General features: G+C 38.2%; 1 protein-coding gene across 2 annotated transcripts in view; it reads right to left on the bottom strand.

Moving 5' to 3' along the window:
* Nucleotides 1-6,386, bottom strand: part of ANO3 (anoctamin 3) — a 345,000-nt gene extending 338,614 nt beyond the window's left edge. The window contains exon 1 of one of the 2 annotated variants that reach the window (XM_067462700.1): nucleotides 5,921-6,386. In XM_067462700.1, coding sequence (XP_067318801.1) covers nucleotides 5,921-6,074 — 154 coding nt within the window. In that variant the 5' untranslated portion in view covers nucleotides 6,075-6,386. The remainder of the gene's footprint in view (nucleotides 1-5,920) is intronic. The other variant, XM_067462699.1, reaches the window with a different exon arrangement.
* Between the last annotated feature and the right edge of the window lie 8,465 nt (nucleotides 6,387-14,851).

Here is a 14,851-nt window from a genome sequence, read left to right on the forward strand (position 1 = left end):
AAGTAAGGCAAGGGAAGGAGTATGAGGTACAGGAGAGTGACTGGTATGTGCAAAATAATACAGGATTGCAGGGTTGCCAAGAGGCTGAAAGCCATCTAATACATTCCACAACCAAGCAGAGAGCAGGGTTTCTTTGTTCTAAGTCTAACACTTAAAGATCCCCTCCTATCAGTTGTACCTGTAAAAATAGTATGAAAGTTGAAACATAGTGGAGAAAAAACATCAACCATTAATGTTTTGAATTTGCATAATTAAAGTGATTTAGGTAATGTGCAAAATAGATTAATTTGCATAATCAGACTAATTTGCACTAATGCCTGCCGTTCTCACTCCCACTGTATCAAGAAACGTGGGATTTTTGCTCTCCTATACTGCTTCTATATTGGTCCTGAAATACAGGACTAAATGAAAATACTATGATGGGTTTGGGATGGGTGGGATTGTGAAGGCATCAGAGGGACTTGTATTGGGGAGAACCAGAAGTAAAATATGGGAGAGAGAGAAAAAACACAATTCGAGGCAATATTTTCAACTGTCAAACAGCTTTTAACGCCAGGACATTTTTACTAATGTTTCATGTTTTACCACAGTCTAACGTGATGAAAAATTGAAAGGGTCAAAGAGAGTTAACTAGATTTTTTCCAGTTAAATATTTTATGTGTATCTCAACAAATCAGATATCCCTCACCCAATTTCAGTTATTTGCCCTCACTTTACTCTGCACTTTCTCCTTTGAACCAAAAATGAGGGTATCATTTGTTGGGGGAGGGGGTCTCCCTAGCAATGCACGGACCTCTCCATGGTTTCTCCCCATTTAGTCTTTAAAAATTATTGTAAAACAGATTAAGGTGACTGGTTATAGATCATGCAAGAAGATTTGTGACTAAGCAGGGATCTGAATAGGGGATGTGTTTGTTCCAAGTCTAGTACCCTATTACACTCTATAGAAATTTTAGATCAATGTTAACATATAGATAGATACATGGATAGATAGATAGATAGATAGATAGATGATTCAGGCTTAATCATAGCAGAATAATAGAGCAATAATTAATGTGCTTAATTTTCATAAGACGAAGGTTTGGACAATGTATTTCATTTCCATAGTATAATACATATTTTCATATTTTGTAAATTAAGTCACCCAGATTTGGGAAGCTGGAATACTTCTCAAATTTCAGAACCTAAGAGCCACTTTTAAAATGTGTCATGTCATCAAACATGAATAGACATGCATGCTGTGCATGAAGCTTTCCTTGAAAAAAAATCACATTGAAATTATGAGAACTTATCAATCTACATTTTCAATTACATTAATAAGAGGATGTTATGTTTGAAATATTCATGTTTGCTCCAGGCTTGCATACCTGAATATAAAATAAATAGCAATCATGCCCAAGATCTTTGAGCAGTGTTGACAATAAATATTCTCCAAAGACTGAGTGTAAACTGGCACTATCCAGAAATGGGTCAAATGAGACCAACAACCTCTTCACATGGGGCTAAAATTGGTGGTATGTGATGGTTTAGCCCAGGTCACCCATGAAGCCCTCCAGCTCCCATCAGATGACACTGGCCTGGCTTCGTGGGTGAAGGGGGCCAGAAACGGCACATACTGCTGCCATATCAACATGGAAGGGCTCCTATTTTGCCGTTGGAATGCATGGAAGGGGAGAGAAGCTGTGTGCTCCATGGACATTCACACTTCCCCTCTCTGATTGCCCTAAATGTAGGCGATATGGGGTGTGGGGCACAAGGTTCCCCATGCCCCTCAACAAAGCGGAGCACCTCTGGCAGCCACGTGACAAGGTCACAATATTTCAATGTGTTCTCACTGTAGTTAACGTGGTATCTGAATGCTGCCTGGGAACAATCCATGTACCAAGAAAATAAGGGCTAATGTTTTGGCTGCTGTAACAAAATCCTATTTTTATCAATGGTGATAGCTCTGTGTGTGGAATATTTTCCTAGGAGACAATATTCTGAATGCCAGGAAGAATTTGCTTACAATGATTCATTCAGACCTTAGCTAAACCATAGCAACATATATAACAAATTACTTTCTTCCTACTTTGAAACCTCAGAAAGAGAAATGTGGTGCCATTTTGAAATGGAAAGCAGCTCTCAGGATTTGATTAGGATAAAGTCCTGACACAAAAAATTGATAATAATTTCAACTTGTCTCTCACAGGAATTCAGTCAGAAGGAACCACATTCTTCAACAGGTTCCACACTGTTGCTAAGTTACTTGCAAAGTCACATATAAGGAAGTATATCTGCTATTCTTTCACCTTCCAAGTTGGATAAAAATATATTACTCATAGAATTGAAAAGGGCTGCCTTCACTCCTTCACTCCTTCGTTACTTCCTTCCTTCCTTCCTTCCTTTCTTACTTACATTAATATGGAAGTAAACCAAAACCACTCCAAAGACACAAGCATCCAACCTCTGGTTAAATTCATCCAGATAATATGTTCAGATGATTAGGTAATATAATTACATAGATACATACCTTACCCCATGAGCACATATGCAGAGAAGGATGTACCTAGAGCAGTGGTTCTTAACCTTTGGTTGTCCAGATGTTTGGGACTTCAAGAAGGTCCAGCCAACTTGGCCAACTGCCAGAAATTCTGGGAGTTGGAAGTCCAAAACACCTAGAGGACCAAAGGTTGAGAACCACTGACCTAGAGTCCTGTTCTTTTAGGCCCTACTCTTTTCAGTCACTTGCAGTAAAATTAAGCATTCCTGTGTACTAAGGAATTTTAATTGAAATAAAATGGATGAATAATTGGGACCTCTTCACACAGCCCCTGTAGACATACTGTTTTGCTAGAAGTCACTGGTGAAAGGGAAGGTGTGTGGGAAAGCTCATGACTCCCCATGCACCTTCCCTCCTTTCCCAATAATATGGTGGGAATGGGACAAGGTGTGTTGGTCACTGTCCTTGTCCCCATCATATGGCAGAAAGGGTGGCAATGCGCATTGCCCCATCACCCTTTCCCCCATCATATGGGGAAAAGGAGAGGAAAGTGCAGGTAGCTTCATTGGAGCTACCAAAAAAACATGCTTCCCCTCCACTTCAGAAGGAGTGTGGGTAGAGCCAAGCCAACATCATCTGATGACACTTGGCAGGCTCCATCTAAAAGAAGAAAAAAGGGCACAAAAAAGCCTTGTGTGAAGAGATCCTAGGAGAAGCCATGGAAACCTCTTGGGCAATTCACCCTCTCTCAACATTATAGGAAGACAAATGCAAAGCACTTCTGAACAAATCATGCCAAGAAACTGCATAATATCTTTACCTTAGGATCACCATAAACTAGAAACAACTTGTAGTCATATAACAATAATAACATCAGAAATATTTAAATCAAACAATTAGTCAATCAGTGTCAAACGGAACCTGTCACCTGATGGAGTGTTGCAATGCAGCAAAATACAAAACTCATTGCAGCCAGTAATATTAAAGAGAGAGTTTAGTAGAATCTTACTAGTGAAAGGAGTAACAAGAACCATCTAGTCCAACTCCTTGCCATGCATTGATACACAATGAATGAGTAAACAAACAAGTAAATGTCATGAATCTAGAATCTCTTATTTGTAATTTGAACTCAACAACCACCAAAATCATCAAAATATACATGGTCATCTTTTAATACATTAAGAAGGAGTGCCTTAAGAAAGTTGTTTAAATTCTGCTGGTTTTGCTATGTCTTCAGCATTCATAATATTAATATATAATAGTAATAATAATAATAATAATAACAACAACAACACTTTATTTATACCCCGCTACCATCTCCCCAAGGGACTTGGTGCGGCTTACATGAGGCCGAGCCCAAAGTACAGCAATACAAGCAGTAACAACAACAATACAAGCAATTTAAAAACAACAAGACAATAAAATAATAACATAAGCATCCTCAATGGTACAGCACACTTTAAAAACTATGGGTAGGCCAAATGTAATTGAAATTAAAAATAATGCTGTCACTATATTGCATAATTCCATGGAGCTTTATGTAAAATACCTATGTAGCATACTGAATAGTCATCTTCTAAAGTTTTACATTTCTATGTAAATTTTCAACAGGTATTTGCAAATGGATTTCTGAGAAATAGACTGTCATGATGTTACTTAATAGAAGAGCCAGCAAAGTGACAATGTGCAATGATACTGATGGACAACAAACCAATGCACATTGGAACTGATGCACAATTATGTACAATGGGACTGATGAGACACTCTTGCCAGTGCCCTGACAGACATCTTCACAATTCACTAGGAGCATTCCTTAGCCTAAGTACAGTACCACTTATGTTCCCATGTAGGGTACATTCCCAGACTTTGTGTGAACACTGAAAACACAGATGATAGTAAACGCTATTGAAATGAAGGACTTCTGACCCAAGAGTACCATATGTTGTGATTGAGGGCCTAGATGATGCCTAGAGAAAACATTTTTGTTGGACAGGGATAAATGAAACAATAGATACCAGATCAGTGGATACAAGGGGCATACTGCATATGTAAAGTTCTACAATGTAGAACACAATAGAAAGTTCTTGGCCTCGTTATTATTTATAAATGTTCAGTTATGCATAGAAATTCAAATCATATTTCATGAAAATCTTGGACCTTTTTTATTGCATATTGTGACTTTGTTTTGATGATGTATTCATTCTACCTACAGAATTGTAAAAATATATTTAATAGGTTGAGAAGATAAGTGACAATCTACACCAAACCCAGAGTCATTCATTTCAACTGCATCTAATATTTCCAAATAATTTCCTTAAGTAAATGCTAACTATACTTTCGATTTTTATCCCATTTCTCTAGGTTTGTTCTTCATTCCACTAGATGAAAGAAGAGGCATGTTTACATTCAGGTGTGGTATGCTTAGTTTGCTTGTATTTCCTGAGGTAACAAGTGATTATACATCAAGTGCAAAAGTAAGTCAGTTACAGACATCTCCTGTGAATTATTGGGATATGACATGCATCATGCAATAGGTTACACACTCCAGAAAAAGAAAGCATGGCAAAGTATTGAGTCTAATAAAATCTTCCTTACCTAAACTGGGAAGCTATGATCACTACCAACTCTGGAAGAAGCCAGAACATTAAGCTCATTTAAAACGTGAGCTAATATTCTAACTTGTTCCAAGGTTTATGATAGCCTAACCATATCTTTGCAATCTGATTAAAATTGTATTGGGGCATAGAAGGGAAACCAGTTGCCTCTCAGATGTTCTGGAACTTTATCTACCCAAGTCAGCATGATCCCATAATTCATGGGAGTTTCAGTCCAGCTCATTTGAGAAGCATATGTTGCCCATTCTGGAATGATTGTTCACACTATTATGTAAGGAAGCCAAAGAGCATGTCTCATTCCACAGACAACTTGAGAAATGCCTGCTGTTTTGGCATCTTATTGGAAAATACATGAAATTCCAAAAGCATGCATCTCCATGTTTTGTCACCAACAACTCTACTTTTTCTGTACTCCTTCATTTAGGTGCATTGTATGGATGAAGACAAGCTATAAAAGATAAATGTTTAACATCTGTATATAGTGGCCTCAAGAAGAACAGTATCTACCAGTGTAAATGCTGTGCATTTTACATGATGGAGAAGATTTTAGCTAAATATTTCTCATTCAATTAGAATTGAAATTTGTACTAGATTGATGAATATTCTGAACTGCAATCTCTCCCAGTGTCATTTAACAAAATAGAAGTTGCTAGCATCTAAAATCTGCTACAATTGGATGGGGCATCCCGGCCAAGAGAATTGATCTGCCCTTTTCTATACTGATGCCCAAAACTAAAACTTGTCATCATATTTTGCTGTACATATCATTCCCCTATGAGATATAAAATTGGCACCCAAAATATGAATGGAAATTGAGGCTTACCACTGGGTAAAGATACTGAAGAATGAAGTTCGTGCTTATACCAATCCACATGAGGACTTCTGAATTTGGTCTTACTAACATCTGGCTGGGAATCACACCTGCCATCCACTTCTTCTGAAGAGAAAATGTCCATCTCAATTTTGTCAACTGACATTGCAATATACTTTAGTTCAAGATGACATCAGTCTGCTGATTAAGATGAAGTAGCACCAGCAAAATCCAGTTTATCACCAGAACACAAATCTGAGACTAAAATATACCTTGATCCAGTCAGAGAAACTCAGTTGCTTACAAGAAACCAGAACCACTTCCAGTCAGGTAGGTGCAATCTAAGAAAGAATAGATTTCTAGTTCTCTCACAAAATTTAAAATAACAAAACGAAGCTCATTCCTTCAAAAACATCTTCTGCACTTGTATGAAGCAGTGTCGGTGCTGTCTCTGTGTGGCTGCTGAAGAAATAAACAGGAAAAGTGGAGACATCTGTATGCCTTCTAAGATCTGCTCTTAATAACTTTGTTTTACCAGTTCTAAGTCACATTTCATTTCACATCTGTAAAGCTGGGAGGAGCTTGGAAATACCAATGAAAACAAGTGGATTTTAGCAGAGGGCACTTAAAAAGTGGAAGTTAGTTTTGTCAGAAGTCCCAGACTTTCACTCTTGTGATATTTGCAAAAAAATGCACCTAAAAGGAAGTGCAAAAGGCTAAGTAATATATACCTACCTCCCAATGAAATGAGATTCAAATATCCAGCAATAAAGATTTTTGTTATTTTCTATGGGTGGCATGACATATATTGCAGCATGCCTTTTAAAATACCCCCCCCCCCGAAATCTGCAATATGTTTTCTTTTGCACTTTTTTTTAAAAGTGCAAATTCAAAAGAACTTATAGCATATCTCAACCATAGTGCAGCCAATCTGATTATAAAGCCCAGAAACTCCCAGATCCTGTTCTTTCAGATTTTATTTTGGAGATGTATACTCCAGAGACTTTTCTACTGGCTACCCAGGTTGGTCTATTTTAACACAGTGTAAAAGAACAGGAACAAAATCTAGGACATTTCAATCAGTCTGGATAAACTTTAAGTAACTATACAATACAGTTGATGCTTTGTGTCCATAAATTCTGTGCCAGTGGATTCAACCCTTCATGATTTGAAAATATTTTTTTAAACTTTCAAAACTCAAACCTTCGATTTAACATTTTATAGAAGGGATAACATTTTACTGCCCCATTATTTATAATGGGACTTGATCATTTACTGATTTTGCTATCTATCTATCTATCTATCTATCTATCTATCTATCTATCTAATCGTTCTTTTTAGTATATATATGGTGAGCTCTTGATATGTATGTATTTTATATGATCAGACCAGGATTGAGCCCAGGAAGCATAAAGTTCAATCAGGGCTGAGGAATCTGATGTCCAGATATTATTGGTCTCTTATTCCCATCTTCCTAACCATCCTGGTCAGAAACAGAAGTAGACCTTCATATTGGAGTGTGGGTACAGTTACTTCAGTCTTGTGTTCACTGAGTCACTAATAACTAAACATTCACTTATCAACTTACCTATCTTCCACCTTTTCCCCAGCAAGGAAAAGGTATTTCATTCTTTTTAGTAATTCATCACAATAATCATAGTATCTCTTCTCTTTTCCCCATGTGTTCAGCAGATGTACAGAGTACTGACACATCAGAAGAAGTTGATTTACCCTCCCTGCTTTGTATTCAATGCCTGCCCCACTTTTGGAAATCCAAATGAAGAGTGCTAAGAGAGGCACCTGCTGGCAATAGCAAGGCATTGCACAGTATTTTCGTGCATTGAAATTGTTGAGGTTATTGCAGATCCTTACCCTTTTCAAAAGGGAAGTGCAGTGCTACTTTCTGCTGTGATCCTGTAAAAGTAAATCAAAAAGCAAAATAAAACAAAATGAGTCCACATTTCCAAGAGAAAAATAAAGGTGGAAGCCAATGATCTTTAACTTTTTTGTCTACTCATGTGGATTTTTGCTTTATTTCACTGCACAGGAAAAAAAAAGCCTTTACAGATTAATTGCTATACTCTGTACTAGATAATTGTCCTGTAGGGGAGTGAAAAAGAGGTACAGATAGAAGAAAGCAGAATTGTAATTTTTGAACATATGGAAATAGTTTACAAGCATAATTGGCTCTGGGCCTGTACTGTAATGATTTCTCCTACAATCATGGTTAGAGAGGTCTGTATCTGGTGAGTACCTGGGAAACCAGCTCAGCCAAGACAGAGAACAAGCTTTCTGATTGAAGGCAAACCACAAAAGTTTACTACAATTTGGCCAAAAAGGATGCAAGTACAAGCAATAACTTCAAAAGGTCCAAGCATAAACTCACAGAAAAGTACAAGACATTTTATACAGTTTTGACAGCTATTCAGACTTTCCGATCCATCCCCTGATTGGCTGAAAAAGTGGTAGGCTAGGATCTATGCTTGAATTAGCTGGGGGTTCCCTTGATGTCACAGACTGCAGGAGGAGATTCCCAGGGCAGGAAGAATGATGGTTGGTGGCTGGGCAGTTCAAAGAGCCAAACCATTGTGGAGATGCCCCTTGGGAGGGGACAATCCACAAGGATATTGCCATGTGGATATGAAGATGAGTTCCTGATTAACTAAAGTATCCAGTTCTGCATGAAACAATGATGCAAGAGACAAAAGACAAAGGTGGTGATTCTAGATAATCAAGGGAGTATAGGGAGTTAATGAGTTCATATCTTCTAAGCCCCCAATTCCATGGGAGAAGCAGAATCTCAGACTCAAATTAAATGGACAAACATACTGAGATTATTTTGTTTACAAGGAGGATCATCTGTCTGAATACTTACACAAAGGATTAGTTACCTGACTTGGAAAATAGCTGGATGGATACTGGTCACAGTCTTCTTTCCCAAAGGATTATGCAAACTGGGCATGGAGAGGTGGCTACCTCCAAGTTACATTTTGATACATCTATTAGATACAGTTTATACATTTCATGTTGGAATTAATTGACACAGTACATTTTTTTTGTCATATCAGGAGCAACTTGAGAAAGTACAAGTTGCTTCTGGTGTGAGAGAATTGGCCATCTGCAAGAACATTGCCCAGGGGATGCCCAGATGTTTTGATGTTTTACCACCCTTGTGGGAGGCTTCTCTCATGTCCCCGCAAAGAGAGCTGGAGCAGATAGAGGGAGCTCATCCGCGCTCTTCCCGGATTCGACTGTCGGTCTGCAGTCCTGGCAGCACAAGGGTTTAACCCACTGCGCCACCGGGGGCTCCTACACAGTACATAAAACTACAAGTTATACAAAATCATCAAGTTGATACACTTTATTAAAGGGTTAGTCCTGATAGAGTTTGAAAAGCACAGTTCTAAGTCCGTTCCAGAACCTTTAGCACTTTGACCTTTCACAACTCTGGGTCTGTGGAAAAAGTTTTTAATAATAATAAAAAATCATATATTTTACTTGGAGTCTCTTAGTAATTTATAAATATTTTGAGGATGTGGGTGTTGTGGTTTGATAACAGTACCACATAGTACTGCCATTGATTTCAAGTATATTATTTATGCTGAATACCACCTATCATTCATACAATGCAAAGTTCTGCAGAAAAGAGGACTACTTATGTATAATAGACATTCAGCTTATAGCTGAAAATACCTGGTATGTAATGGTGAGTGTGTACATGTGTACACACAAACACAGAATGGCTAATACCAGTGTGAAACAGTTCAGTGCTCTTCTCATTTGTAGATAATAAGTTGATTTTCAATTTTTAACTAGAACTACTAAGACAGATTAGTTCTGCTATCCTATGCAAACAGATGTCCTTACCTGACCCCAAAAAACAATCAGTGACACCCAAAACTATGCTCATGGGAAAAAATTGACAAAATAGAGTCCCCTGAGTCCCCTTGGGCAGGTAGGGTGGGTTATAAATACATTATTACTACTACTACTACTACTACTACTTACTTACTTACTTACTTAGGTGTTCCTGCATAGCATGAGGATGATGGTCCTCCAAGTTTGATGTCTTGACAGTGGGTTTGTAGGTGGCTGTGGAGCCCTATTCTTGATCCACATGTTCTCCCACAGTGAGAACATTGATTTCAAGGTGGAAGGTGGACCCAGTCAGGCTAGGCTTGACATGCCTTCCTCTTGGCATGTTTTTCCCTTTTGCCTTCCATTTGTGCCTCTTTGAATTCTACAGCACTGCTGGTCACAGCTGACCACCAGTTAGGGTGTTCAAGGGCCAGGGCTTCCCAGTTCTGTGTCTATGCCACACTTTTTAATAGTGGCTGTAAGCCCATCTTTAAATATCTTTTCCTGTCCACCAATATTACATTTCCGGTTCTTGAGTTGGAAGTATAGTAATTGTTTTGGGAGACAGTGATTGGGCATTCAGAAAATGTGGTCAGTCCAGCGGAGCTGATGGTGTAGGAGCATCTCTTCAATGTTGGTGGTCTTTGTTTCTTCCAGCATGCTGACATTTGTCCACCTGTCTTCTGAAGAGATCTGGAGGATTTTTTGGAGGCAACATTGATGGCTGACCCTTCTGATACCTGGTATTTTCCTAAAATTGTAAACATGTTCATTCTCCTAAATAGAGTTTTACAAAGGGCTGAGCTAGAAAGCAAGATTCCTCCAAATCAAGAGGAATAACTTTCTTTAGACAGACCTCTCTCAGATTACCCCTGCATGATTTTTCAGGATTCCTGCTTTGTCCTGAGTCTTCCTATGTAGACTCTAACCTTCTGTGTAGGGTTTTCAGAGATGTTGGTGATTGTCAAAAGTAGGAGAGAGCTAAGAATGAACATATTAATATGCTGCATCTTTTCTGGTTTGGACAAATAATAGATGAATCATTTTTTGTGAAATGGATGAATCACAGGTGCATTCGACTTGTCCTTACAGCCCACAGGCAAAGTAAGATAAGGTATGTCCTGTTCTAATATTCTAAAATCAAATTATACTGAAAGACCTGTGAAGATTAGGGTGAGGTTACAGAGTAGCAAGTGATACAAATTTATCAATTTTGTTTTCTTCCACCTAATGGTCATAATGAAAACAGGATGACCAATGGGACTGAACCATCTTCCTTCCCAAACCAACAAATGCTGCAAATACTCACTGAAAATAACAAACAAAAAACAAAAATAAAAAACACTTCCTATGAATAACATGTATTTTTCTCTCCCCGTTTCAGAAATGCCTGTTTCTTCTTAATCATAATAAAATGACTTTCGCAGGTAGTGAGTTCACCTACTTCCAGTTGTGTGTGAATTGAATATTACCTTTGTCAGTGTATGTATTATTTATTTATTTTTTAAAAAAGTAAGTGTGCCCCAGAAATACTAAACTGCAACTACGGCATGATTTTAATGATTACCAGGAAAGATAATGCCCTCTTTTTTCCAGCGGTCTTGCCCTGAGAGAGCTTGAGTGCAGACTAGCCTTCATCTTTATTGCTGGGCAACAGGGAAAAACCAGGGCATGGAAGGCCTAAGATTAATTTCCACTTCTGACAAGAGCTTTTCTTCAGGAGGCCTTGAGCAAGTCATCTTGTTCTCTTAGTCTAGTGTGAACATCTTTGTAAAACTGGCAAAGTAATGATCTGTCTCAGAGGAGATGAATGAGATAAGGAACATGAGATATGCTGGACATGAGCAGTACAGCATAAATATTTAATAACATCAACTGTGCAAATGTATTTGGCACTGGCATAATGAGATTTTAGATAAATGTTATCCCATTTCAGAACATTCTACAGATCTGTAATGGCCATTATTTTTCTCTTTAAGTTCAAACAAAAACAGCAATAGGGAAACCCAGGTGCTACCGGTTTTTATATTTTTTTTTATCCTGTGTGACCAGGTTCAGGTTGTTAGAAGAACTATATGAACTTGGCTGTGTTTTGAGATCTTATAGGGAGGCCCACACCACACTTGCAAGTATAAACAGATGGGGGGACAGAAATGGAATCAATTTTCCTCCCAGACTCTGGAATTTTTTGAACAGATAAGAGTAGTACTCTCCCTGATATCCTTCTGTTGGCAGGTGAATGCCTTTTTGTTTGGTTTTGTTTCAACAGCCATTTAAGGGTTGGTTGATCGGGACACAAGGGGCACATTTACACTGATAGTTAATGCAGTTTTAAAACAATATTGAAGAAAGTGTTTCCGCTATATAGATAATTACATATGAAATCCTAGAACCACTTTGAGGCCCAAATGATGACTACACATGCCACAGAACACTAATGCACATTAAGGGCTTCTTTCCTGCACATTTGGCATATTGGAAAGTGGAGCAGGACCTCCTGCTATCAAGGAAGAGTGCCAGGTGATTAATGTTCTTTTTGTGTCCATGTGGCTGCACGAAGGAAAGGTGGCCCAATCACTCAGGGTCCTGTTATCCCTGGTAATGCCAGTCTTATGGGAACAAATAGAGACTGGCTGTTTGAGTTGATATGATGACCAGGAAAGTGATGGAGGGAATTCCAGGGTCAAAAGGTGCTGGTGAGAGGTTACCTAAGTCTTGGTTGGTGGCTCCATATCTCCAAAGTTTGTATAAAACATAAAATATGGTATATTACACACACAAGAGGATCTGTGGATATCAGGGCACCCAATTGTGGGAGCCAGGGAATCCATGGGGGGGGGGGCAGGGTTGACTCTCGATTACTTAGGGAAAAGAAAGTTAATGTTCTGGGAAGAAAGAGAGAGGAAGCCCCACTTCTAGGGCTGTGGGGGCTGCATGAACCAAGTATTTACCAGGGTGAGCTACAAGAGTCAAAAAGGGAAAAGAGAGACCCAGGAGGCAGAAAGAACACAAGGAATCAGAAATTAGGATAACACACTACATGTATGTTTATTTAGAGGGTTTTGATAGAAAGTATCTTAGGTTCTGGTAGCTGCTGAAATGATCTTCCATTCCTCTGGATGATTTGACCAGCTGGGCTCCGGACTCCCTACTCATCTTTTGGTCATGGTTCTGATTTTATATCTTTATCAATTTGGCCCAGGGAGGGGTGCTCGACAACAAGCTAACAGTCTTTTTCAGTGGCCAGTGTAAATCTTATCTTCAATCCAATACTTAAGATACTAGATTTATGCAACATAAAAATCTACTGGCAACAACTTAGTTTTGGTATGTACTAGATAGAAGTTTGTATATGTATACTTTGAATATTATGACAACTATGGAGCCCCTGATGGTGCAGTGGGTTAAACCACTGAGCTGCTAAACTTGTTGACCAAAAGGTCGCAGGTTCAAATGCGGGGAGTAACGTGAGCTTCTGCTGTCAGCACCAGCTTCTGCCAACCTAGCAGTTCAAAAACATGCACATGTGAGTAGATCAATAGGTACCACTCCAGCGGGAAGATAATAGCGCTCCATGCAATCATGCTGGCCACATGATCTTGGAGGTGTCTACGGACAATGCTGGCTCTTCGGCTTAGAAATAGAGATGAGCACCAACCCCCAGAGTCGAATACGACTGGACAATGTCAGGGGAAAATCTTTACCTTTACCTATGTCATTTAACTCAACGCTTCAGCTTTTGTCCAGTGGAAATATTATACAATATGAGATTTACACTTGCCATTGTAACTACCAGAAGTCTTTGTATAACCAGTGGTATGGAATACTATGAGCTTTGTTTCAAAAAGTCTGAGATTTGCCTAACCCAGCTGTAGAAAATTACATTTCCATGGAAGACCTTGAAGAAACTATAGGTTTAAGAAGATAAGATTATTAGGTTTAATAGAAGATAATAATATTCCTCTCTTCAATATAGAGGATATATCCATCTTTGAAAACTTCAGTATCTCAAATAATGAGTGTTAGAGTAATAAAGACTAAGAAATTGATGTAACACAATAAAAATGTTATGTAATGTTTTTCTCCTTGCTCTCTATACCATTTTCCTTCCCCTCATCAATTTACTAGATATTTATTAAGATTTAATTTACTAACACTAATAGGAGTACCCTACCCATTCCCTTTTCCCTACCATATCCTTTGGAAAAAATATTGGAAACAATTAATTAAAAATATTCACAGAAGAAGAAAAAAATACCGTATTGTAGTCATTTTGTTATAGCCTCTAATTTTGGGGACATAAAAGGACAGCAAAAATCCATGAAAAATCCTGATGAGGACTATCCTTCTGCATGTCGCATTGGATTTTGTTCATATAAGGAAACAACAGGATAACAGACCCAAATCAATTGCAGTGGTTGCTACCCAGTGAATTGGGAAATAGAATTCACTGTGTAACTGTGTAACCATAATGCTTAAATGCTCATAATTCTTCAATAGGATTCAAACTACAGATTCTACTTAATACTCATCATCATCTGCTCAGCAGTGGGTTAAATATTCAAATATAATGGAAATATTTTCTTATCAATTAGAAAATCTTTCACAGCTACAATGAGTTAACATTTTACATAGATTTTTCTTCACCAATATATTGTATAATTTAAGGATTATACAACAGCTATCTTCTAAATAGGAAAAGGAAAATATGCGTTCAGCTTGCATAAAAGGATTATTTTGTTGTTCATAAAAATCCATTCGAAGCAATCAACTGTTGGTGATAAGAAAGTGACAGCTACCTGTTATAATTTTGTTGGAAATGAATGTAATGCATAGAAAGGTTGTCCAAGGGCAAAATCTAGATGACAGTCAAGTTGCATGAAAACATCATATACATCAGAAACCAGGAAAGTGTAGTTTCACTTTTTCACCCTCCCCTCCCCCCCCCCAAAAAAAAAAACCCTTGGAAACTCCTCAAAATTTCCAGAGCACTCTTGATATATGGAGGCCAGCTAGGGGGTGATTATTCATCTAAAAATTCTCACAGATGTCTTGAAATCACCCACAAAAATGATGGTTTATCTC

Source organism: Anolis sagrei, chromosome 1 (genome assembly GCF_037176765.1).
Source record: "Anolis sagrei isolate rAnoSag1 chromosome 1, rAnoSag1.mat, whole genome shotgun sequence".
Taxonomy (NCBI): Eukaryota; Metazoa; Chordata; class Lepidosauria; order Squamata; family Dactyloidae; genus Anolis; species Anolis sagrei.